Source organism: Ictidomys tridecemlineatus, chromosome 9 (assembly GCF_052094955.1).
Source record: "Ictidomys tridecemlineatus isolate mIctTri1 chromosome 9, mIctTri1.hap1, whole genome shotgun sequence".
NCBI classification, from domain to species: domain Eukaryota; kingdom Metazoa; phylum Chordata; class Mammalia; order Rodentia; family Sciuridae; genus Ictidomys; species Ictidomys tridecemlineatus.
This window is the reverse complement of record NC_135485.1, coordinates 12,132,326-12,158,800: the sequence shown is the minus strand read 5'-3', so window position 1 is coordinate 12,158,800 and position 26,475 is coordinate 12,132,326. Positions and strand designations below refer to the sequence as shown.

Genomic DNA, 26,475 nt, shown 5'->3' with positions numbered 1-26,475 from the left:
GCCACTGGCCGCGCGTGGCCACGTGACAGGGCGGCCGCTGGGGCGTGTGGGTTGGGCGCGGGGAAACTGGATGCTCGGTTCTCCAGTTTGGGGCTCTTTCCCGCTGCCGCGGGTGACGCCTTGCTTTTCCTTGTCTTTGTTAAGTTTGTTGCAGAAAGCTCTGCCCTTGTCCCTGAGAGCAAGCCAATAAGAAGGACATGGTTTTGACAAAAAGGCTTATTACTCTGTTAGCAAAGGCTGGGATTCTGCCCATCAGTAGGAACAGGGGACTTTTAAAGAGGTGATTCAGAGAAAATTAGATTAGGAAGGAGATCAGCGAGGAGAAGATCAGGGAGGAGAAGTCCAGGGGAAAAGTGGGGAAAGTTAGGGAAAAGAAGATCAGGGAGAAGAAGAAGGTTGGAAAAAAAAAAAACGCAAGGGATTCAGAAGCCACAGGGGAAATAGTCAAAGCATCAAGTGAACCCGTTACAAGTACAAGGTGAAAATGGATGGCTAACCGTTGTACGGAGAGAGAATTAGTAACCGCGGTGGAGCAGCCCGCGGGTGAGCTCGAGTTCCCTGTGGGACCCTGAGACCTGAGCCGAGGGACTTGGGCCGAGTCACGTTCCTTCTCCCTCCCAGCTCAGTTTGCCCCTAGGTAGAAGGAGTCACCCCTGCACTCCCAGCAGTTACCGAGAGTTCACTGTCCCAGATGCTCATCCAGTCGTGGTTCATAGCGGGAATGAGTCAGGTAAGAGAAGCCACTGCCACTGTGGAGGCTACCTGTGTGCCTGGCATTGTTTTGGGGTGGCTTCGTAGAGGAAGTCACCGTGATAATCTCCACAATTGCTTTTTGACTCGTTTATTATTTATTTCAAAAGCCTTCATTTTGGTTACCATGGAACACACAGAACTCTCCGTGTCTCAGGCACTATTTTATGATCTAAGGGTTACAGCAATCACCCCAAATTTCTGGAGAAGAGAAACACGTATATATATATATATATATATATATATATATATATATATATATATATATATATATAAAGGTAAATATTAGGAAAAAATTAAGCCGGGTGAGGGGATAACTGGTAATGGAGTGGTGTTCTTTGAGACGAGTGATTGGGGAAGACCTGAATTGGAATGATTGAAGAGTTAGGAGAGCTTTCTGGACAGAAGGATCCTGCCTGACTGGCATATTTAAGGAAACACAGGAAGCCCAACAGGGCCAGGGTAGAAAAGGTCAGAGAAAAGTCCTTTGCCTGTTAGGCTTTAATCAAAGTCAGCCTCCCAGTCTAAATTAGACCCAGAACTCCTAGACTCTTCTGTTTAAATTTCTTTACAGCATTTAAACATAATCTGAAATTAACTTGTTCATATAATTTTTTATTGACTAAATTACAGACTTTTCTCCTCCTTTCCCCTCTTCTCCTGGCATCAGAGCCTTAGCTGGTCTTATTTATCCTGTCCCCAATATCCAACTGTTTCCAATTGTGCTTGGCAAAGATAGAGGTAATAAGTATTTGCTGATAGAAAGAATCAAAAGAAAAGACTAAGAGGATCTAGTCTGAAAATCTACTTTATTCTCAGGACACCTTTACAGGTCTAAAAATTATTGAGGATCCCAAGTGTTTATTTTGTGCATTGTCTGCTAATATTTGTCTATTAAAATTGAGAATTTTAAAAAATGCCAATTCACTAAAAATAATAAACCCATTGCATATTAACATGAAGTTTTTGTTAAAACTATAACTTTTGCAAAATAAAAAAAAATGGTAAGAAGTTTGTCATTATTTTGCTTTTTAGCAAATCCCTTTAGTATCCAGTTTACCTAAGGGCCATATAAGTTGCCTGAGAACAACATCAATGGTAGTTGTCTGGGATTCACACCAGAGGTTTCTGGAGACTAGTGAGGCAGTGATTTAGAAGAGTAGAAAGAGTGTGCTTTTTTTTTTTTTTTTTAAAGAGAGAGAGAGAATTTTTAACATTTATTTTTTAGTTTTCGGCAAACACAACATCTTTGTTTGTATGTGGTGCTGAGGATCGAACCCGGGCGGCAAGCATGCCAGGTGAGCGCGCTACCGCTTGAGCCACATCCCCAGCCGGAGAGAGTGCTATCTTGTATTGGGGCAGTTAGACAGATGGTAAGATATATAATCAGCTAAACTCCATGAGTTATTCAGGGGGTAGAAATCTAGTTGGGAATTGAATGCCTGATGTAATTTGAAGATAGGGTTTTTAAGCTCTTATTTCCCTAAGACCACAGCTAGGGGAGAAACTCACAGCTCTTAAACAGCAGAGCTACCGCTGTAGAATATGGCCCATTACACAAGAAGAGCCCCAAAGAAATGGTCAGGCTAATTCCATCTGACTGATCTGCTACTAAGTGGTAAGAGAGTGGTTCCAGAACTACTCTTCTCCCCAGCCTACGACCTTGAAGAGTATGAGGACATCTAGGAATTTACTCTGCTGTAATCTTAAAACCTTTAACTGCCAAGCACTCCCAAGATTCCATCAAGTTCATCTCTTACCACACTGTATCCTTTCTCATCTATTCATTCAACCAATACGGACACTTATCAGTGGTTTGAGTCAAGTAACATGAGCAGAGATTTAGCAATAAACTGGAGAGGTATGGTACCTACCCTCATCATACTTAACACTCTCCCTTTATAGCAAGGGTTTACAGAGTGTCAGTGATGGATTCTTGTGCTCAGTGCTGTGTTGGGAATATATAGATGCTCGACTTTGCAAATCTGGAATCTAATCCATGATCCTACTTTAGAGTTCATAAATCATCTCCTTACCTCCTTCCCCTTCTTCTGTTAGAATAGCAACACAGCCAGCTAATCTCTGTATGCCCCCCCCTTCCCTTGCAGTAGCTTAGCTTTTGGCTTACTCTGATTGATATAATCTGAGAATATATGAGACTTCAGTGAAAACTCCTTCAGATGTGTAAACTGCAGTTGTACCCCTTTTGTCCTGCTTTCTTTCCTCAATTTAATGTTGCCTTCAACCACATCAGCTACCTGGACTATGAGAAAGCCTTCTACCAAAGCCTTACTAGCATTTCTGACTCACTCAGGAGTGTGTTTTTCGTTTCCTTCATAAGCCAATAGTTCCCACTCTGAGTCCATCTTTCCTGATGAAGTAGCTCCTGAACAAGGATACCCAAGGGAAACTGAACCCCTGTTTACTCACTTCTCTGCCTGCTTTCAAGTCTAAAATATACCACAAATGTGCACACTCATTTCCATTCCCTCTTTATAAACCAGTTTAGGTACATAATATCCTCTTATCTGACAAACATTTTTAAAGTTAAAAATAACTGTCCTCAACAGTTTTTTCTGTCAAATAGTTTCCAAGTTTTTTTTTTTTTCCTTAAAAAGGGCAGAGATTCTATTCATGGATAATTTGATCCATCTTACACAAAAGTAATGGGAAGACCTTTTGTTCTAAGTCTGCACAAATGGAATTCTATTGACTGGTGGTAGTCCCACAAGGTTAACAAATAGATACTCATTTATTGTCCCTTTCATGGTCTGGTTTCTTGCTTTCAAATAAATTCCATATCTGTTCAAGTCACTGAACTGAAAGCAAGCATTACAGTATACTAGTTAAGCATGCCAGCTCTGGAAGCCACCCGAGTTTAACCCTTTGTTCCTTGACATCACTGACATTTTACTAAACCTGTCTCATGCCTCACCTTCCTCATCTATAAGGGATAATAGCACCCACCTCACTGGGTTATTAAGAGGATTCAGTAACAATATATGAAAACCCTTAGAACAGTGCCTGGCATATTGGTGAAGTTTGAATAGTTGGTTAATACTATTATGATTGATTCACTTTGGAAACCACAGGCCAGGCCTGTTTCACAAACTAATAAGCTCACTCACCAAGTGTCCCAAAGTGATTGATAGCATTGAATATGTCCATCACTGTGCCCCAATTTAATTACTCAGTTTATGTTATTAGGCCAAAGAGACAAGTTCTGTTGTGGTAAAGTTACCATAAGTAAATATCAGAGCCAAATCAGAACACCAAAACTTGGAGGATTTATTGTTTCTCACAATAGTAACTTAATTTGCTTGCATTTCTAGCATCACAATTTTTCTTCTCAATGAAAAACAAATACTTTAAAAAGTGATCAGGAAGTTTAAAAAAAAAACTGATCATGATGTGTAGAATATTTTAAAAATCTTGCCAAAAAGATATTAGCTTTACTTTTATAAATCTTTGCATAAAATGAAAAATCAAGGCATACAAATTTCATTTAGTTTTATAGTTTTAAATACCATCTTTTGTTGCCTTTAAAAGATTTTTATTCATCCAAAAGTATTTTCAAGCTCCACTGTCCAATTTCTGACAAATGAAGGCATTTCCGAGTGTCTGAGCTAAGCACTGTCTTGGCTAAAGCGGAGTAAGAACTCAATCAGAGTCCTTGTGGGCCTCCCAGTCATGCCTTTCCGCAGGTATGGGACCTCATCTTTGTTGGTCATCACACCTGCTATGTCCAAATGTGCCCACTTGGGATGAGTCACAAATTCCTTCAGGAACGCTGCAGCTGTACATGCCCCTGCAGACCTGAAAGAGAAAGCCTACGTCAAGGTGCATGAACCATTTCATCAATTCTTGCCAAATAGGTTCTATGACCAGAGAACAAGAGTCAAAGTTACAGGACCAATTATGAAGTTAACCAGTAACTTCAGCAGTAAAGAAAAAATTTTGGATTCCTTTTTCCTATGTAACACCTTCCAATATTTTCCACATCTTTTCCTTATCATTTGTTTACATGTAAAATATAAGCAAATGTGAAAATGTGCGAAATACCAAGAACCTGTTGGAGAAATACCTTGAAAACTGTAGACATTAGAACTAAGCTTACAAGCAAAGGAAATCAGAGATTAAAATTTTGTGATAAAAAAGATGATAAAATTGAAAATAGTGATTCTTAGGCAACCAAGGATGATTGTAAAAATGAACATCTAGCTTGTTTTCCATACCGATATTTTCCAATGTTGTTAACATCAGCAAGCTGACAATCTATAACTTGTCTTGTATAATGTTCAAAGAGAGGCATCCTCCAAACACGATCCCCTGTTTCAATGCTGGCCTAAAAAGAAAAAGATATGACACTCTTAAGTTAGGTTCTAGAAAATTCATAGTGTGCTTGATACATGAAGGAAAGAGCTTTTCTATGAAACTACAAAACAGGTATCAGGACAATGGTCATTACTGATTATTTAAGAATTATAGCTGAGTGTGGTGGTACAATGCCTGTAATCCCAGCTACTCAGGAGGCTGAAGCATGAGAAAATCAAAGTTTGCAGTCAGCCTTGGCAACTCAGGGAGACGCTGTCTCAAAAAGAAGCAGGTGGCGATGTGTGGCAAGAATAGCTCAATGGTGTAGTGCCACTTGCCACTTAGGTTCAATCCCCAGTACTGCGGTGATTATATAGCAATGTTATGAAAAATCCCACAGATCTGCAAGGAATTTGCTAAAGTCTCAATAATCTGGTATTCTGTGTTGGAAACAGGTTTCATAGGTTTGAGTAGAATGAAAGAGTTTCTGTGAGGCTAGTCACCTCAGTGTATTGGGGAAATGCACACCTGGACCCACTTTAATGTCCCTGACACAGGGTGACTTCCCTCCTGCCCTCCAATCCTTTCTTCTATTTCTGTCGTCTTCCTTCTCTCTTTCCTTTCATCATTAATTGAATTTCTGCACACCACTAAGTGTACTGAAATATTTGAGCCATCAAAGAGCCCACAGGCTAGCAGGAGAAATGTACACATAAACAATGTTTAACTCACTATTGCAAGAAGTCAAAGACTCTAAAGTGGAAAGTCAAGAAGCAGCAATATAAGCTATGGAGTCAGATCAGCCTGTGTAGGACATGAGCATGTATCAGATGTATCAGCCAAAGGATGAAAATGGCTGACTCCAAGAAAATAGACTGTAAGTTGCTGACTATTTATTTATGACTATTTAAAAATCAAAGTTATGCACATATAACTTTGATTTTTAAAAAGTCCAATGTTGTGATGCCATGATGAGAGGGAGGGACTGTGGATACATGGGAGGCCAGAGGAGAGGTTCTGGCCCAGCCTGGAAGGAGAAAACAGAGAGGAATTTTCCAGAGGTTGAGAGGGCAGGCTTCACAAATGATGAGAAGACAGCTATGCAGGGGAAGCAGCGGAGGGTGAAAACTAAGTGTAGGACCTTAAATCAACTTCACAAATATGTTCAGAGACATTTTGTGTTTTTTCCCATAATTAAGTTCCCCTTAACTACTTGCTAAAAGCATGAGTGAGCCGTCAGATGGACTTTCGAACACAGGAAAGAGACAGCCATCAATGGAAAGATGCAGGTGGGAGCCACTGAAACAGATGAGCTTCCCCATAAGCATGAGAACATGTGGCCAAGGACTGAACACCAATCAGAAGTGGACAAAGAACAACAGCTACCAAGGGAGACTGAAGCACCATGGTCAGAAGGAAACCAGAAGAGAAGATTATCACAGAAGCCAAGAGCTGGGTGTCTCCAAGAGGTCACAGGGTCACATGCTGCCTCGAGACAGGCTAGGTTAGATTAACAGGGTGCTAACAGGTGGAAACTGATGGCGGTGACGGACTGTGTGTGGGCACGAATGTGCATGTATGCTGGTGGTGATGGGATTGGAGAAGACTGCGAGTCCACCTACACAATAGGCTGATCGACTCCACATGCATTCATCAGAAGGCTGCTCTCATACCCTTTTCTACCTCAAGGATTCTCAACCTCAGCCATATTATTTGTAAGTTATTTTTAATTCATTCTGAGGCTACTGAAGAAGGTGGTGGTATTATGCCCATCATTTAGGGACATCTGTAGAAAACATGAAGCCACTCAATTGAGTTTGTTGCTCTGGTCCATTTTCAATTCAAAGGCAAACCCACAGCATAATCACTTTTAACACAGGATGTAAACAACTATATCATTCAAGGGCTACAATAATTGATTCATCATCCCTATAATTTAGGTCTATGAATATTATACCCACCTCAAATAGTTTGTTCCACAGCCAGGATGAGTTGGTAAAGACCCCAGTGGCACCTGACCCCAAGGCTATGTCCATGGCACCTGTGAAAGACAACTCTCAGGTCAATTCCATTCTCCTGTCCAGACCAAGTGAGCTCCTCTGCCACTCAGAACAAAACTGTGAACTTAAACCCTACTTAATGGCTCTCTCATTGTAAGAAAGGTAAGCTTAGGAAATCAGTTCCATATTTAATATATTTTTATGTCTCTCAAGCTAGAATTCACCTTTAATTATTAAGGAAAATGCAGAAAAGGAAAAGAAATACCATAAAATATCACCATGGATAATTGTTACCAATTTTGGTATTCCAGACTTTTTTTTTAGTATTTAAGATCATACTATATGTGTACAAGAATGTGTTCATCCTTTTATGCTTTAATATTTATTCCTCTTTTATGAACAAATGTTTGAAAGTATCTTTAATGCTTTTGGAACAGTCCTTTGGATGGAGGTATCATAATTACATACTATAGGCACAGACGCATCTCTAACTTTTTAGTACTTTTAAACACATATTAGTAAATATCTGGCTTTGCTGCCTTTTGTAAAAAACAGAAACAGTTGTTGTTATTGTATCATTTATTTCATCTAATTTCCTTCTCCAACAAACTTGTGTCCTATTGGCTGACTTCTTTTTAAAAATTAATTTACATTCTTAAAAAATCAAGTTGAAAACAAGCTTTCTGTTTTCTAGGTACACAACCAGGAACAGCAGCTTAGTGCTGCCCTCTTGGATGCTTAGCTCCAGCAGTCCCATTTGTTATTTGCCTGGTCCCGTCTGTAACTTCTGGGCCAGGGAATGTCCCTGATTCTGACCATAGACTCAGGGTCTAGCACACTGCTTGGCATAATGGAGCTCAGTTAGTAGCTATCAAAAGGAAAGAGCAACACTGTCTTTCAGAAATGGGACACCATATGGAAAGTCAAGGTACACAGCACTGAGCCTGTCACTGCCAACACTAGGGCCCTGGAACATTAGAGGACATAAGCACTGGAGTTGGCAGAGGTTCCATAGTTTCACATCTATGAGCATCTGCTCTCTGCAATGTGAGGCTTGTCCAGGTGTCCCCTTAATCCCTACCTGTGGCTTTGCATCAAACTGCTCATCAGCATTTCCCCCAAGGAAAACTGAAACTTCAAAATACTAGTATGTATGCTGCTTGACAAATTTTATTTAACTATATAGTAAAACTTCCCATTTTCTTATATTTCTTTGCAGTCAAGGTTAACAGTGGCTGCATGACATACACTGAGGGATCCCATATGCCTGCATGTGGAAAAATACTGGTACATCTCTGATTTAGAGAACCAAGTTAGACTCACATATCATTGTTGAGCTGGTGGCCCTCAGCAGTTCTGCACAGCACCACAATGATTTAAACTGATTCCTTTCCAGGGAAAGCAGTAGTGCTTTTTTAGTATCGGGTTGCTCTGTGACACTAGGGTGTTGGATTGTACAATTTTTCCCATGAAGTTATGGTAAATGCCATTAGCTATTATTTAATAGTAAAGAACCATAATTTACAAATCACTATTTGAAAGTGATGGCCCATATAAATTCCTGTGATTCTACATGACATTGGGGTAAATTCAATTGGTCTGTGTCATTTGCTCCTTCAAGCTTCATCACTACCTCCCAGTTGCTTCCTAAACCTCTCTCTCCATTACGGCTATTGCCATTATCATCTACCCCTGAACTACAGTAATCACTTTTTAAAAAAACAATAAATTTATTTTTGAAATTTTCAAATATATACAAAAGCAAGGAAAATAATATAACTGACACCTAAGTACCCATTACCCCACATCAACAATTATCAACTCCTGGAAAACTTGTTTCACTAGAACCCCACACCTAACATTATTTTGAAACCAACTGCAGATACTTAACACACACCTATATCCACATCCACAAAACTCAACAACCACAACCTAGCCCATAGGCCTCACTGGTTGGCACATTTCTCCTGGGGTCCTTCTACAGCCCATTCTTCACAGTGCATGCTGGGAAACCTTACAGGGTGCAGATCCAACCAAATCATCCCTGTACTTAGCCCTCCTCAGTAGCTTCCTGCTGCACTGACTCCCCCTGTAATATGCCACCTACCACAGCATCTGCCTCATAAGCCACACAGCATACCTCGGCCTGAACACTGCTGCCCCCCAGCGCCCCACAACATGGCCTTTGTGCATGATGCACCCTCTGTTCACCTCTTCTCCACTCAGACCCCAGGCTCAAGTCACCCTTCTTAGGATAAGAGGCCCTGCACACGCTGACCTGATCAAATCTTCAAACCATATAGGCTCCCTCAGGCTTCCTTTAATTCCACTTCCTTGTGCTTGTCGCCTGCCACTTTAAGCCCTCAGTGTGATTGTCTAGTCACTGCACTGTTTCCACTAGACTACAGGCCTCACTTATGTTCTGCCCCATCGCTGCATCCTTAGCCATCAACACAGTCCCAGCCCATAAGAGGTGTTAATGCCTGCTGACTGTCAACACCGTTCATATGGCACTGTGAGAAGTGGTGCTTACTCTATGTCTATGCTCCATCTCTATGACGGGAGTGGGGGTTCACATTAGTCTTCAATACCGTACTTTTCAAGTTAATGGTATTTTACAAATGTAGTCACTTGTCTCCAAAACATTTCTATCAACTTCATAAAAGTTTTTCATCCGTTTTTAAATTTCTCAGAAAAGATGAGCATTAACCTCAAAAATGTAGTACCTTCACTTAAAAAGAAAATGATAAGACATAAATATTTAACATGATAATTGGGATCATAGCTTCCTTCCAACAAAAACAGTAGGGGTCTGACCTGTTAAGGTGGCTGCGTTGATGATGAGTTTTGGATTAAAGGTATGTGCGTAACAGAGTGCATCGGCCAGGATGAGCCTCCCCTCAGCATCGGTGTTATCAACCTGCCAAGAGGGAGATCAAAAAAGGAGTGAGACATCGATGTTTTGGGCAGCACAACTCACAATAGCCAAACTGTGGAACCTACCTAGATGCCCTTCAATAGATGAGTGGATAAAGAAACTGTGGTACATATATACAATGGAGTATTACTCAGCAATAAAAGAGAATAAAATTATGGCATTTACAGGTAAATGGATGGAGTTAGAGGAAATCATGCTAAGTGAAGTAAGCCAATCCCAAAAAATCAAAGGCCAAATGTTTTCTCTGATAAGTGGATGTTAATCCATAATGAGGAGGGACATGGGATAAGTGGAAGCACTTTGGATTGGGCAAAGGTGGGGAGGGGAGGGGCCATGGGGATAGAAAAGATGGTGGAATGAGACAGACATCATTACCCTAGGCAGATGTATGATTGCACAAATGGTGGGACCCTACTTCGTGTACAACCAGAGAAGTGAAAATTTGTGCTCCATTTGTGTACAATGAGTCAGAAAATTCTACTGTCATGTATAACTGATTGGAACAAATAAACTTGGGCTGGGGATGTGGCTCAAGCAGTAAAGCGCTGGCCTGGCAAGCATGCAGCCCGGGTTCGATCCTCAGCACCACATACAAAGATGTTGTGTCCGCTGAAAACTAAAAAATAAATATTAAAATATTCTCTCTCTCTCTAAAAAAACAAATAAACTAAAAATTTTTTTAAAAAGGAGACTATAGGAGTAATGAATATAAAAACCAGGCAATTATACACCAGAATTGAATATAAAAGTGAGAAAAAGCTTGGATGACATGTCATCAAGATTCAAAAACAGGTTTGAGCTGGGCACCCTGGTACATGCACGCCTATAATTCCAGCTACTCAGAAGGTTGAGGGAGAGGGATTAAAAGTTGTAGGACTGCCTGGGAAACATAGTGAGACCCTATCTCAAAATAAAAAATAAAAAGGCTGGGGATGAGGCTCAGTTGTTAAATACTTCTGAGTTCAATCCCTACTACCATAAATAAACAAATGAAATGAAAAAAGTAAAAAGGGCTGGGGATGGAGCTCAGTGGTATAGTACTTGCTTAGCATGTGTGAGGCTCTGGGTTTAATCCCCAGTACTGCAAAAGGAAAAAAAAAAAGTGTACTTATAATAGTGGAAACACCATTTAAGAGTGTTTTTCCTGCCTTGACTATTCCTAATATTATTCAGTCTAATCTGGAAAGCAAATAAAATTCATTAACCCCTGTATCACAGCTAGTAACTTAGGGCTGATGACATGGGAAGCTGAAATAAGTAGAAAAATGCCTTTCCATTTTACTAGCAACTGTTATAACTCATTTAATGAGGGGGAAAATAAAAAGATTTCTGAAAACAAATAGGCTAAGTACCTATGAAAGATACAGCTAAGCAGCTCTGGATCTTCGGGCCGAGTCTCTTTGGCAACCCTTCCTAACTGTACTGCCTTCTTTTTAGTAGAAGCCCCACCATCATGGGCAGTGAGTGACAGCATGCAGGCCCACACCATGGGGACCTGCTGCTTGCTGCCAGGTCCCCACAGTGCAGAGCCCATGATGCAAGACAGTGTTTCCCACCTGAACCTTTAGAACTGAAAAATGTTTTCATGGCACAGATATACCCAGAAAATAGCCCACATTTTTACTGCTTTGCCAAACTCTGCAAGCCTGGCTACAGATTCATGGTAATTTGCGTGTACAGCATACAGGAAGTGAGAGGAATAATCAAGGCAGGAAAAACACTCTTAAAAATTCTCATTGAGAAATACAATGACTCTGCATGAAAAACTACTCTGCACAGAAGATACCACCCTCCCCACAGACGTGGGGCCCTGCTTCCAGTCACACTGCAGTTAGGTGGCCATAATGGGGTTCCCTAGAAACATGCTGGGGAATGGTGCACCCTCCAGTCACAAACCTGGATGGTCTTCCCATTCTTGGCTCTAACAACATCTCCAGGCTTGTTGGCCTTGCCACTGGGCATATTCTCACAAAGAGGAGCCAAACCTATTAGAAAAAATATTTGAGAGAATATGGTTATACTGGGTCCAAACACACCACCCATGGGACAGGAGGCCACTAGTGAGCCACCAGAAGCATGCCCACAGATGCCACCCTAACCAACCAAATTCCCTATCACCAATGACACCAATGATATATGTTCATCAACAGCAGGAAGTACATGCCACCTTTATAACATTCTTAGCACAGGCCTGACTTGATTTCAATGGAGAAAAAGTAAGTGCAAACTATGGAAGATCATACCAGCCAAGACTCTTCAAAATTGCCAGTGCCATAAAAGAAAACAGGGCAGAAAGAGAATTCTTGACAGAGAAAACTAAAGAGACATGGCAACTCAATGCAATGTCGGATTTTTTTTTTATTAGCTCCTGGATTAATAAAAACTAAATATAAGCAAAATATACTTTTTTTAATTGGGACATTTGAATTAGATTATTATATTCACCCTTGGAAAAGGTAATAGTATTATCATTATATAGAATGTCCTTTTTCTTAGGTGTTGGGAGCTGCTCTGGAAAAACATGCCCTTAAGTCCTGAGCAAGAGATATCGAACAATTATCGGGCCCCGAAAAAACTTTACCACCACTGGGATAATGAGGAGTGGCTCCAGGAGTAGGCAGCACCTGGTGGGGTTGAGTTACATTCACCTGTTCCTTGGTAATCCTATCCCTTTGCCCTTTTTGGGATGGAATGTTCCATGGAACTTCCCCTTGTGTGTCCCCTATATAAGAAGAATTCCAATAGCTCTCTCTTTCGAGGAATCCCTAAGGTCACACAGCTGACCCGGATTTTGAAAAGGTACTTCTGTGTGTTTACATACTTTCTTTGCCGTTTTCTTAAGTTACTGGGAATAGCCAAATTTTGTGAACCCAGCATTAGGTCACCAACTCTGATAGATGCTAATAAATGGAGGCACAGCTTGGATTGTTTTAGGGTAGTTGATAAGATGTATAGGGTTAAAGGGTAGCCCTCTCTCATAAGCAGGTTTTTTATGACTGTGAAACTATTGTGGAATTTTTGTGTTTTGAAACATTTTAGATAAGAATTTTTGGATTTATGTACTGGGAATTAATATTTAGAGAATGAAAGGAGAGAAAATAAAATTGTTTTCATTATGGAACATTAAAATTCCAGAAGTTTTCCGCTTCTAAAAAAGCAAAAGTGTTTTTTTTTTTTAATTTTTGTTTTATTATTACTTTCTGCAATTGTTTGGGCAATTTAAATTAAACTAGTGGATCTGCTGAGCCTCTCTCATTACATCCTTACCAAGGATCAAATCAGGTGAGCTATGGCCCAACTGTTCAGCAGATACAGGACTCTGGCTACTGTTCCCTGTGGAGCCACCAGCTAGTTCTGCCCCTTTTGGGGCCTGGTCTAGCCAAATGCAGGCTGCTCTGGAGCCCGCTGGCACCAGCATCTGCCACTGGGACCCAGTTTGGGGGTTTGAAAATTTTTTATTTTTATTTTTTGGAGTGCTCGCAGGCTACAAGGAGGAGCTACAGGACGGGAACCACCCATAGCTCCCCGCCTCTCCAGAGCACTAGAGCTGGCGCGATTCCCAGAGGCGGGATCCCAAAGGCGGCTGCCTGGGACTCCGCCTGGGGCTCCGCAGCGGGGATTGGAGGGATGCCCAGGCGGTTGCAAGGAGATTTGCAATGACGAGGTACAAGCAGAGCAGCCCAGTGCAACACGGCCTGAAGGGACACAATGCTGACCCGGCTGCAACAAGGGTTCAAGGAGATGAGGACACCACTACTGCTGCCCAACAAGCTGCCGGCTCTCCCAGGAATCCCAGGTTCTGTTGGAACATCCCCAGGAGCCCCGACGAGGCGCTGCCCTGGAGAGATTCCAAGCGGGAAAACACAAACAGATGGCTCAAAATCCAAAAACCTGAGGAAATGCTGGGAGCAACACGTGGCTTTCCGGTAGAGTTGTTGGCAGGGAAGGGACACATTACTGGTTTGTGACCCCACTTTAGAGATCCGTCAGAGTGCAATCTACTCGGAAGGACTGGCGCTGGCTTCCCACGCTTGCCCGCCTGCCCGGGCGCAGCCATGCGCGCGCCTTCTCCCCGGGCGCAAAGCCCGCTCCAGCGCGGGGAACTCAAGCGGGAGACGCTGGCGCAGGCAATAGTCAAACGCTAGCTGGCCAGGGGCGCAGGCATGGCAGCGGCTGAACGCAGGGTCAGCCCGCTCCAGCGACTTTCACCGCGGGAGGAGATGCGGCCACGGGAAGGCAAAGATGCGGACAACCAAAGAGCCTTCATTACCTTCCCACAAACCCGACCAACTCTAGGCTTCCCTGGTTACTAAGGCAACCGCTCACGGGGAAGGCCTTGTGCACGACGCAAGGCTATGCGCACATGCTGCCCAGGATGGCGAAATACAACCAGGACTGCTGGAGTCAGAAAAACAATGCATGAAATAAAACCCCCAAATTTCAGGCAAACTAAACTCTCCAGCCACAAGGCCAGGGTAACATGGCGGATAAGTCCCACCTCCCACATTTTTCATAGGTTTCCCATTTGTCCTTCCACTGTCAGGCAAGCAGGGCTTCTGGGCCAGCCTCCCAATGACTAACCTGTAGTTTCTAACTAACCTATAATTGCTAACTTTCTGCAGGCTAGTGAACGGAGCTGCAGAGCCTGAATGTTACTTAAAAATGTCCACTTGTCAATACTAACGAAAGATTTCTTTTTCACACAAAATATAGTTCAACAGGTTTCTATGTTGCTGCCCTAATCCTAATGTGTTCTCAAAGCTAAATAATCTTGATTTTATCTCATGTTCCCTTAGAAATTCTTTATGGTTATATTATTAAAGAAAATTACAGAAATAATGTAACACTTATAACAGATAAAAGATACATATGCTTGCTTATGTTTTACTTTTGGACACTGTGAGGATGCATTTTGCTCAGCACAGGAACAAGGCCGGCAACTTAAGACAATTTTCTCACAATGTTCCCGTGATGGCCAAGAAATCCTTCCTTTTCAATTCTAATTATGTAATTTAAAAAATAAGTAAAATATAAGCAAGGATCTTATTTCAGCTACATCACGTGATGTCACATGTAAGAGTACACTCCTAGTTAAAAATAATTTAAAATGGATCCAAATATTTTTAAGAACCATGATTTCATAAGATAATTACTAAACATTTTATTCTTAATATATTTTTCCAGTTACTTAAATAATCTATACTCTCTAATCCATAGGATAATTAAAATATGTCTATTTGTTTAATATGTGTCCATTTGCTTCCAAATGTTTTTCAATAGAAAACACATAATTTATACCTTTTATATATGCATTTATCTGATACTCTGCCATTTATAGTTACAGATAGAGATAATACAATCATCAAGTAATCTCTAATTCTCAAATTATTGTACAAACTTTTATAAGATGATAAACAGATACGATTCTGTCAACAGAAATGTCCAAGGGCTTTAACTATATTTTCATTGAGATATTTCTTCTCATGAATGTACAATAATTTGTTTACTAAGATTTATAGAAATTGTTCCAAGGTATAACCAAAGAATTCTAGAAAAGGAAAAGAAGATGCTTCAACAGAAAGGAAACAGTTTGGAGGAAAAAAGAAATCATGTTTGGATAAAATAAAAGAGTCATTATATGTTTAAGACTTTTATGGTAAAAAAGATTTCCTTAATAAAGGAATCTTTACATGATCATCTAGAAAGTGAGATAAAAGGCCAAAGTAATCAGAAGACAGACTTGTATGCAGCTGGATTGACTATAAATATATAAATGATGTTTTACGATGTTTCAGGCCTTACCCCACCCTGATTTTATTATACTGAGATGAATCAAAATTTTGCCCATATATTGACATGATAAAAACCTATTGAAACGCTGAAGTTGAGTTATTTTTATTAAATAAAGTCATTGTTTACCTAGTAATTCTTACTGTTTAAGACAGTGACCTAAAGCCAAGGTTCAAACAACTGAGGATCCATCCAGAGATGTCAGCCCTAACTCTTCCCATCAAGAAGAAGAAACTTCAAAGGATGAGGGAAAAGAAAATGGCCCAGAGAGACCCAACAGTGAAGCTACCCTCATGGAAGATGTTGAAAAATCTGAGGCTGCAGACTGAGTGGATGATCCAGCAGCAAGGAAGAACTAAGTCTCCAGCTATGATGCTTGCAGCAATACTAGCTCTGTTGAGCTGCCAGGCAACTGGGACACAGGGAGAAACTTATTAGACATATTTCTAGATCCACCTTTAGAACACTCAGAGGTGTGTACTGGAGAATCCATCCCAGTATTTACTAATGACTCATACATGATGGGAGGATTTACAGATACCCATATTACTCCCATCCATGGGAATGGAGTTAATTATTCTGGCTATAGTGGTCAGCTACCTATGTGGTGATCCCGCAATAAACGATAAACGTGCTGCCTGTCTAAAAGTGTCCTTTGAGGAAAAGACAGCAGTTGGAGGGACTAGACTAGCTAATCGTACTGGCCTTGGGGATTCAAAGCCATATATTAGAACAGTTATTAAAATGGGACTGTCTAATAACAAGCCAATCATTTCAGCAGAACATCCACTAATATACCTCACTGTCCTAACTATTCTGCAATAGAAATTGGCACATTCCCTAAATGGATGGATTGTATAAATACCTTGCCAATACAGCATAAGGTATCTAGAAATAGTGGTATATTTTAGACTGGTCTCCTAGGATTGACAAAAAACAATTACACAAGGGCGCTGCCATGATCCCTGAAAGATTTGTTAGTAACACCTTGACCTTTAGCAAAGGTGGTATCAAGAAAGATGTTTGGTGTTTGATTGCAGCCTCAGAATTTTTACATTTTACTGACAAGCATTTACCTGACCTTGTAGGCAGAAATTATATGGAAGGTTCTTGTTATGGCTTGCAAGCCTGTTCAATCCCTTTATGTTTTAATTACTAGAGATGTGAAAGTCGAAAGATGATAAATATCTTGTAGCGATATTTAACTAATTGTATCATCAGATATAATAGAAGGAAGGGAACACTGATGCTTCACCAGCCCTCTGTTGTCTTATTGCCAGCTAGAATCTCAGGGCCATGGTTTGCTGACGCTGGTTTTCAAGTCTTACAACAAATATATGCCCAGTTGATTAGACCTCAGCTAGCTCTTGTACTTGTAATTTGAGGGGTGGCTGGCTTAGTTTCATTTATTGCTTCCACGGTCACATCTTGGGTGGCCATATCTCAAAATATTCAGCATGCAGATTTTCTTAATATTTTTGGCTCAGAACACTTCCAAAGCTCTTCATATCAGATCAATATTGATGAAATAATTGAAACTAAGATAAATGTTTAGAAGCTACTGTCATAAATATTGGTAATGAGCTTTCTACTTTAAAGTTCAAGGAAAGATTAAAATGTCATGCCAATTATAAATATGCGTGTGTTACTGCTGCCAAGTACAATGCTTCCCAATGGGATTAGGAGAAAGTCAAAAACCATTTATTAGGTATTTGGCTGAACAATAATAACCACTTGGATCTTTTGGAGTTATATCATCATATTCAAGATATACAAAAAAGTAAGATTGATTTTTTTTTTTTGGATCCTACCTCTAGCTGATCAAATACTTCAAGAGTTAAATGGTTTTAATCCTGGAAACATACTAAAACATTCTGCATGGTATATCATTGTACTGTTCTCTTTGCTATTAATCCTGCCTTGTATTGTAATCATAGGATGTCATGCCTTCAGATCAAGAATTCAAGACCTTGTGATAGCAACTCATCACCTATTTTTTCAAAGAAAGGGAGCCCCTCTGGAAATTCACACCCTCAAGTCCTGAGCAAGAGATACTGAACAATTATTGTGCCCCCTACCTCCTCTTGGATAATGAGGCATTACCCAGTAGGGTTGAGTTACGCTCACCTGTTCCTTTGTAATCCTACCCCTCTGCCCTTTTTGGGATGGGATGTTCCATGGAACCTCCCCTGTGTGTCCCCTATATAAGAATAAAGAATTCAGTAGCTCTCTTTTTCCATGGACCACTAAGGTCACAGGGCCATTCCTGGATTTTGAAAAGATACTTCTGTGTGTTTGCATGTTTTCTTAAGTTATTGGAATAGCTGGATTTTGTGAACCCAGCATTAGGTCACCAGCTCTGATGAGACATGCTAAAATATTCAGCACACATCAAAAAAAAAAAAAAAAAAAAAAGATCACACATGTACGTCAGACACACTTGCATTCTACCTTCTCCATGCAATGGATGAGACACTGGCTAAGTCAGGTAACCTGAGCCTTCCCCCCTTCTTCTCAAAACTTGGTAATAGTAATGCTACACACTCTCAGCATCACCGACTGTGGAAGCTGGCATTCTGTAATGCTAAGAGGTGCCATTGTACTAAATGCTTTTTCTGTACCAGGCAATTTCTGTGTATCAGGCATTTAATTGGCCCCAATCCTATGAGACCATCCATAAATGAGCCAAGAGTGCCCTTTGACCTGACTACTGAGCAGTTTCCACTGGAGTAAACCACAAACTTGATATACATGCCCCTGACTGCTAACCACTTTTTGCAGAAGTAAAATCAATTCCAGTTACAGCTATTAGTTGCAAAATACATTTAGCTGAATCAGCTTGGACATAAAACACTTAGCTTTTCATCAAGCTATTTAAAAATTGTCTCTTGATCTTTTCAGGTCAGAGAAAGCCATGTTTGTTATCTCAGTTCAAGCATCTGCTGGGTTTCAGAATCTCAGAGATACAATCCCTTGCCCCACTCACCTATGATATTAATAGGCAAATTGAGCTTCGCAGCAGACACAATGGCTGAACAAATTGTGGCAGCTCCTCCCATGTCAGCCCTCATGAGGTCCATGCTTGCAGAAGGCTTGATGGAGATGCCACCACTGTGAAGGAAAAGGACAGCTGCAACATAACCATATAAAAGCACCACACACCTGCCAAAGAAACTCATATTTCTCAACTTAGAATCTCAATGTTGGATTATTTTAATGTTGAAGACTTTATAAAAGATACAAAATAATTCTAGATAGGTATCATAGCTCAATTTATTTATATTTGAGTGAAATTTAAGCAGTACTACTAGAAATGTTTCCATATCATAATATCAGTGCTATCTGTTTCATCTCATTGTTATATTTTGAATAGAAGGTATCCCCCCAAAGTTCCTGTGTTAATGTAGGAATATTCAGAGGTAAAATGACAGGATTACAAGAGCTGTAACCTAATCAGTCCATCCTACTTTGAATGGACTGGGTAGTGACTGTAAGCATGTTGGATGTTGCTGGAGAAGGTAGGTCACTGGGGAGTGTCCTGGGAAGGTCGGTCTTTCCAGTGGCCCCGTCTCTTCCCTCTCTCTGCTTCTGGGCCACCATGTCCTGAGCAGCTTCCTTCCACTACAGCCTTCTGCCATGATGTTCCACCTTATGGGGGACCCAGAGTAATGGAGTCCACTGACCATGGACTAACCTCTGAAATCATGAGCCAAAAATAACTTTTCCTCTTCTAGATTGTTCTTGTCAGATATATTGATCATGGTGACACAAACCTGACTAACACTCATTAACTGCTGATACTTATAAAGATTGTCTTTTCAGCAGATTTTATGAATGGATCAACTTATCAAACCAAAGTTCACAGGCTATTAAAGAAAGCTAACAAGTTCAGATAGGACTGGGAGCATTCTTCTCAAACCCACATGACAGGGGTATAATCTTGCCATCTGACACCTGTACAGGTGTGTTCTAGCAAGGCAGCCTTCTTTTTTTTTTTTTAACAGGACCTATGTGAAGAAATTTTACAAACTAAGAAAGGATTTATAAGAATCTGAATAAATGGAGGAATGTCTTTAATGAAATGACAATATTATCCAATTGTCAAATTCCCCCAAATTAATTTATAAATTCAATGTGTTACCCCCAAATTCCAGTTAAATTATTATCTTTTTTTAATATTGGGGATTGAACCCAGGGATGCTTAACCACTGAGCAACATCCCCAGCCTTTTTTATATTTTATTTTGAGACAGGATCTTGCTAAGTTGCTTAGAGCCTTGCTAAGTTTCTGAGGCTGGCTTTGAACTTGAGACCCTCCTGCCTCAGCCTCCTGAGCTGCTGGTATTTTTTTTAAACAACCCAATAAACTTTTTCTTTTTTCTTTTTTTTATTGGTTGTTCAAAACATTAGCAAGGCAGCCTTCTAACCAACCAGTGACTGACTTCTGCTTCCCATCTTGTGAAGCAACTTGTTCCACAAGCCACGCCCACAGCCAGGGCCTTCAACTTCTGCCATCTACTGACTTGTCTTGGTGACTCTTTGGAGAAGTTTCTATTCCCTTCTCTGAGGTCTGCCTTGCTTGGAAATTAGGTACTAATTCTCACTTACCTCAGAAACACTTGCTAATGAGATGGTTTGCATTTACACTTCCTTCCACCTGCCACTCTTAGCCCAAGGTGTTTTCTGGGAGCTTTGCTTCCTATGCCTAGACTAGTCAAAAAGTAGCCACCAACCAAGGATCAGGACTCATCTTTGCTATCTTTTCAAAATCATCCTAGATTTCATTCAAGCCTACTCAAAGCTACAGGAATCAAGATGCTTAGTCACAGGGTACCAGTGACCAGAGGCAGGGTCCAGAGATAGATCTCAAACTACATAATTAACTGATTTTGTCCTAAGGTGCTCAGGTACTCCCATGTCTATGATGGAATGGTAGTTCATGTACTGTTAACAAACTGTGCTGAAATAAATGACTATATAGTGAGGGCAGGCAGGTGGGGGAGGAGAACTTAGGCATTTTTTCACCGTATACAGAAATTCAAAGTGGATCATAGCCTAAAAAGCAAAAATTGACTTAAAAACTATAATGTCTTATAGACGAAAAAAATAGATTTTGGCATAGGCAATACTGTTTTAGAGCAAAAAAAAAGCATGAACTACAAAAAACTGAAAATTTACTTCATCAAATCAAAACTTGTTCTTCTTAAGATATTACTAAAAAAAATGAAAATGCAAAGTTCAGACTGGGAAAAAAATATTCCTAACCAAATAACATCTGATAAAAGACTTATATTCAGAATATATATATATATATATATACTTTTTTAAAAACTTACAACTTTTAAGGAAAATACCCTATCAAAAAGGGTAAAAGATTTAAATACCTCACTAAAGAAGATAGATCGATGGTCAAAAAAACAAGTCAAGACATGCTCAACATCATCAATCATTACAGAAATGCAAAGTAAACCTCAAAGAAGTATCACTGCATCCCCTGTGGCAGCGTCACAGTGGAACGATGGATCATGTCAAGAAGGGAAAGGAGCAGAAGTTCTATGTGAGTCCTGTCAGCTGAGGACAGGAATGCAAACGGGAATGACCACTTTGGTCATAGGAAAGAATGTCCTTTGAACCTGAACCTCATTGGAGAAAGGAAAACATGTGGCTACACAAAAGCTTTCAGATGATCTTGGCTTTATTCCCAATAGCCTAAAACTGGAAACAACTCAAATTTCCATCAACAGATAAATGGATACGCAAATTTGGGTATTTCACTACACAGCAATGAAAAGGAACAAACTACTGATGTGACTGATGAAATGGATAAATACTGAAGACATTGGGCTGAGACAGCATGGAGGCCATCTATATAATTTTCTGGAACAGGCAAAACTAATCTACAATAACACAGAAAGATAACTGGCAGCCTGGATCAGGGAGGGAGGGAATAACTGCAGAAGCATAAGAGAGTTTGGGGGTGAAGGGAATGTTTTATCTTCTCAGTATTGGTCCCTGTTGGATTCATCTGTTAAAGCTCACTTAGCCAAACACTTAGAGGGTGAATTTTACTGCATATATACTGTCATTCCCTCTGCCAGAAACCTTTTTGAGGCCCAGAATAACTCAGATCCTGCCTAAGTATCCAGCGCATCTCACCCATCTTCCCAACCTGCTCTGGTGCAGAGCCACCAGACATTCTTGCAGTACCCAGAGTTGACACTACTTCCTACTCTGCAGCCTTCCCATGTTCCCCTGCCCTAACACTCATCCCTAGTTCCTACTGAACTAATTCCTCCTGGTCTTTCACATCTTAAGTTAAATCTGATGCTTCTGCAAGGAAGACTTCTCTAAACCAAAGGAATATTTGCTGAATATTTTTAGCAAAAAATACAAATATGGATTTAAATTAACAATAAATCTCACCCTGAACATAAATATCTCCCTAAAACTATTAACACTTGATAGTATAAAACCACTACAATTAGCAAGATTTTTTTTTTTTTTCTTGGTACTGGGGATTGAACCCAGGGGTGCTTTACCACTGAGCTACATCCCCAGCCTTTCAAAAAAATTTTTATTTTGAGACAGGGTTTCTTCCAATTTTATTTGCTGTCGTGTTTTATATATACTTTAGTATATATAAAATGGTGTAGCATTTACATACACCATAAATATATATACATATCTTGAAATCTTTTTATGATGGGCTACACAATGAAAATCATTTGGAGACCAATGTTTAAAGAAGAGAAGTTGAAGCTGGAGGTGAGTTAGTAGTAGAGTATATGCTTAGCACATAAGAGGCTCTGGGTTTGACTTCAACACCAAAGGAAATGAAAATACAAAAACAAAAGAGAGAACAGAACATTCATGTTTTACATGGAGTTTCTGAATGGTTGCAAAAATGTACTAGGGAATTTGTTTGTTGTTGTTCTTCAGCAACATTCTCCAAAGCAGTTTCCCTGGAACATGACTTCCAGAATCAAGATTGTTACAAAAGAAAATTCAGAAAATGTGACATTCTGTGCCCTGAGAAGTTCTGTAGCTAAAGAAAATAAAAACAAACCTCATTTGGTTTATTTAACCTAGTTTTCTGGCCAGCTCACTCTTTTTATGCTTCACAGTCACCAGCATCCCTGACAGTCATATTCTGTGGCAGATGATTCCCATAGGAAATACCAAATACACCGTCTTCTCTAATTCAGCCCCTTATTGGCTGGAATAACCCGAGGTGGCTTCCACTTCTAAGGAAATTATGGTTCAGTCAGATTAATGGGAGTGGACTGTTCTGTAGCAGGAAGCAACTGAAGCAAGCCAAGGGAAGGCAGGGGATGGCAGCGGCAGCCGCACTGTCTGTGCAGTAAGCCTTGCCAGGGAGAATCAGAGTGGGACACAGAGATTTGAAGATATTTTAAAGAGAGACCTGATTTTCACTTCTGGCTCTAATTCTTAGTTATGGGTCTCTGAACAAATTACTTAATATCTCTGAGTCACAGTTCCCCTATAAGCTGGCTACTGTAGAATGTCCATGATAGCCAGCTTATAGGGGTAAGACTCAGCCAATATATGTAAAATGCCTATGTCTAACACACATGAGCATTTCATAACTGGGAGTGTAATATGACCAAATACCATGCTTATGAATCAAATTAAGCACTAAAAAGAGCACACAAAACATTCACCAAAATAAAAAGCTCAGATACCCCCTTCAAGTACCTGTCAAAAGTGATTCCCTTCCCAACGAATACCAGGGGCGGCTCCCCCGCGTCGGGGCTGCCTTTGTAGTGGATTTCCAAGAAGACTGGAGGCTCGTCGGACCCTTTGGCTACACTTAGGAATGAACCCATTTCCTGTTCCTCAATCCAAGACTTGGGTCTATAGGGTAGAAAGGGAATAAAAGCACATATACGGTTACCTTTATTTCAAAATAATTCAGAAAAGCTCAAAAGCATGTTTAAAAGTGTAATATATAAGCTCTTAAAGGATCACATGGGGAAGGAGGTGTGGTTCAGGGGTAGAGCACTCGCTCCCAAGCATGAGGCCCTGAGTTCAGGGAAAACAAATCACACAGTAAGGCTTTGATTATCACATCTGATCATTTGTCTCCTGTATATTCTTGGGCAAGTCACTTGATTCTGAGTCAATTTGCTCATCTACATGAAGTTAAGGATTCCTCAATCAAAAGACTTTAGCATTCTTAGGAGAATTTATACATGATAACTAATAGAGTTCAGGTAATAATGTAAAGTCAACAAATAAAAAAGCTCCCCCAACCTACTCAGATGTTTCTAAAGATTTAATTTATAAAAGATGAGACTTGGGGCTGGGGATGTGGCTAAAATGGTAGCGCGCTCGCCTGGCATGCGTGCGGCCCAGGTTCGATCCTCAGCACCACATACAATAAAACGAAGATGTGTGTCCGCCGAGAACTAAGAAAAAATAAATAAATGTTAAAATTCTCTCTCTGTCCCCCTCTCTCTCTCTCTCTAAAAAAAAATAATAAATAAATAATAAAATAAAAGATGAGACTAGCAAGGCCCTGAGACCACAAGGGTGCATAAAAAGAGCTAAGATGCTCATTATTTTTGGTATTTCTAAAACTGCCCCCTCCCCAAATCAACCAACTAACAAAAACCTAACAAAGCTATACTACTCTTCCTGGAGTAAAATAACCTACTTATTTGCTCTTTTAGAAATGCTGGAGTTCTCTTTTCAACAATGTCACACTATTTCTCACAGCTGTAACTGTCATTTGAGATGTCTCTAAAGTAGGAAAATAAGTTAATTCTTATTTAATTAGCACAGGATTGATGAGACTAATGAAATAGAAACATTTCTCAGTACAAACTAGAAAATTGACACCATATTGCCACTTTCTATGCTAAAGGTACAAAGGACTTTGTGTTGATTTCTGGCCACAGTAACGAGGCTTCCACTGCCACAGACAAACCAGCAACAATTCTTTCCAAGGAATATTCCGGCACTTGCCCAACCATTTGTCAGAAGTATAAAACTAGGATTGCCAAAAATGTCAAAGGAAAAATAATTTTTTAAAAATAAAATAAACGTGTCAAAAGAAACAAGGCTGTACCATAAAGGCATGTTAGTCATAAACTCAGGACTTGATGTTTCATTAAGTCCGGCCCTTCTGGAAGAATTGTCTTCTTTGTTTCTTTAATGGAGATGCACCTACACTGGACAAGGTGTGGTGCAGCTATGTCTCAGTTTAATGAGTCATTTGCCACCCACACATGCATCCTGATCAACTCTTGCCTTTGCTCATCCATAAGCCTTGCTATTCCCAAGGGGCCACGGTTCACCTGCTTCCCCACCTGAAATGCCCAGCCCCATTCTTGTTGTTAACTCCTGAGCAACCATCAGGGCTCTGCTTAGGCTACATGTTCTTCCACAGGCCTCCCCGTCCTCCCTTCCCCAACCTGGTCCTTCCAATGAGATCCTCCCTTCTTTGAGGACAAGGAGCACCACTGTGCACTCATTTGCCAAATTCCCTGGCACGGTGGAGGTGCTGTCACTGATGTGTGGTAGCATCACCAGTATTTTTTGACATGAAGTACGTCTGGTGTCTTCTCTTGTAAGACAAGGAACAGTCTGCCACAACCCCTCTACAGAGGTTACGTACTGCGGCAGGTTAAACTTATAAAGGTTCTAGCAAGCTCTAAGTCCTGGGCTTTAACATTTTCTTTCTTTTTAACATATTTTTTTTAGTTGGACACAAAACCTTTATTTTGTTTTTTTGTGTGCTGAGGATCGAACCTTTATTTCAAAATAATTTAGAAAAGCTCAAAAGTATGTTTAAAAGTGTAATATATAAGCTCTTAAAGTACCATATGGGGCAGGATGTCACACATGTTAGGCAGCCTGTCTACCACTGAGCCATAACCTCAGCCCTACAATGTTTTCTTCACTGTCTAGACCATAGGGACTTTCCTGAAAAAGATGAATTCTGATCACAATTAACTACTGAAGAATTCTTTTAAACCTGAGAAACTACTTTGATAGTGAAGAATTCTTTAAACAAAGCAAATATCTGTCAGTTTATTTTAATCATAAATCCCCAAACACTCAAACTTGGGCTGCATACAGGGCTGTGGGGAGATTCCAGGAGATTCCAGAAGCTGGGGGAGCTGGACGTTAATAGCCCAGCGCTGACCATGGCTCTCAGCAGGCCTGGGAGCACCATCCTGCAGTCCAGCTAAGGGACTCCACGAGACACAAATTCTCATTCAATAACAAGTAAGGAATAATACATTCTTCACTTGTGTCAAAAAGTAAAGATAGGAAGAACTCACCAAAACAAGAAAGTAAATACGTATGTTCCTCAAAAAGTTAATCAGAGTTACCATTTGGTCCAGAGATTACATTTTTGCTACAGACCCAAGAGAAATTAAACAAGTCCACACAGAAACTTGTTCACAATGATCAGATTGTACCCAAAAGGTGGAAATAACCTCCAAAGTCTGTCAACTGATGGCTTCAGGGGACAGGGAAATGAAGAGTGATTGCTAATGGTAAAGGGTTTCCTCGGGGGTCATAAAAGTGTTCTTGACTTAGTCATGGTAGCCCACTCTGAATATACTACGAATCACTATCACTTTATGTGGCACGTGAATTCTGTCTAAACAAAGCTGATACAAAACGTGGACACCTCGACATGAGTAGGAAG

The 26,475-nt window shown here is 40.3% G+C and overlaps 1 protein-coding gene across 1 annotated transcript in view; it reads right to left on the bottom strand.

Annotated features, from left to right (window-relative positions):
• Positions 1–4,014: 4,014 nt before the first annotated feature.
• Positions 4,015–26,475, bottom strand: part of Lap3 (leucine aminopeptidase 3) — a 30,534-nt gene continuing 8,073 nt past the window's right edge. Inside the window, exons 7-13 of the mRNA XM_005318943.5 lie at positions 23,508–23,666; positions 18,779–18,903; positions 11,899–11,987; positions 9,882–9,984; positions 7,026–7,105; positions 4,986–5,095; positions 4,015–4,566 (exon numbers count right to left, since the gene is read on the bottom strand). Of these exons, the coding sequence (XP_005319000.1) occupies positions 4,377–4,566; positions 4,986–5,095; positions 7,026–7,105; positions 9,882–9,984; positions 11,899–11,987; positions 18,779–18,903; positions 23,508–23,666 (856 nt within the window). The 3' untranslated portion in view covers positions 4,015–4,376. The remainder of the gene's footprint in view (positions 4,567–4,985; positions 5,096–7,025; positions 7,106–9,881; positions 9,985–11,898; positions 11,988–18,778; positions 18,904–23,507; positions 23,667–26,475) is intronic.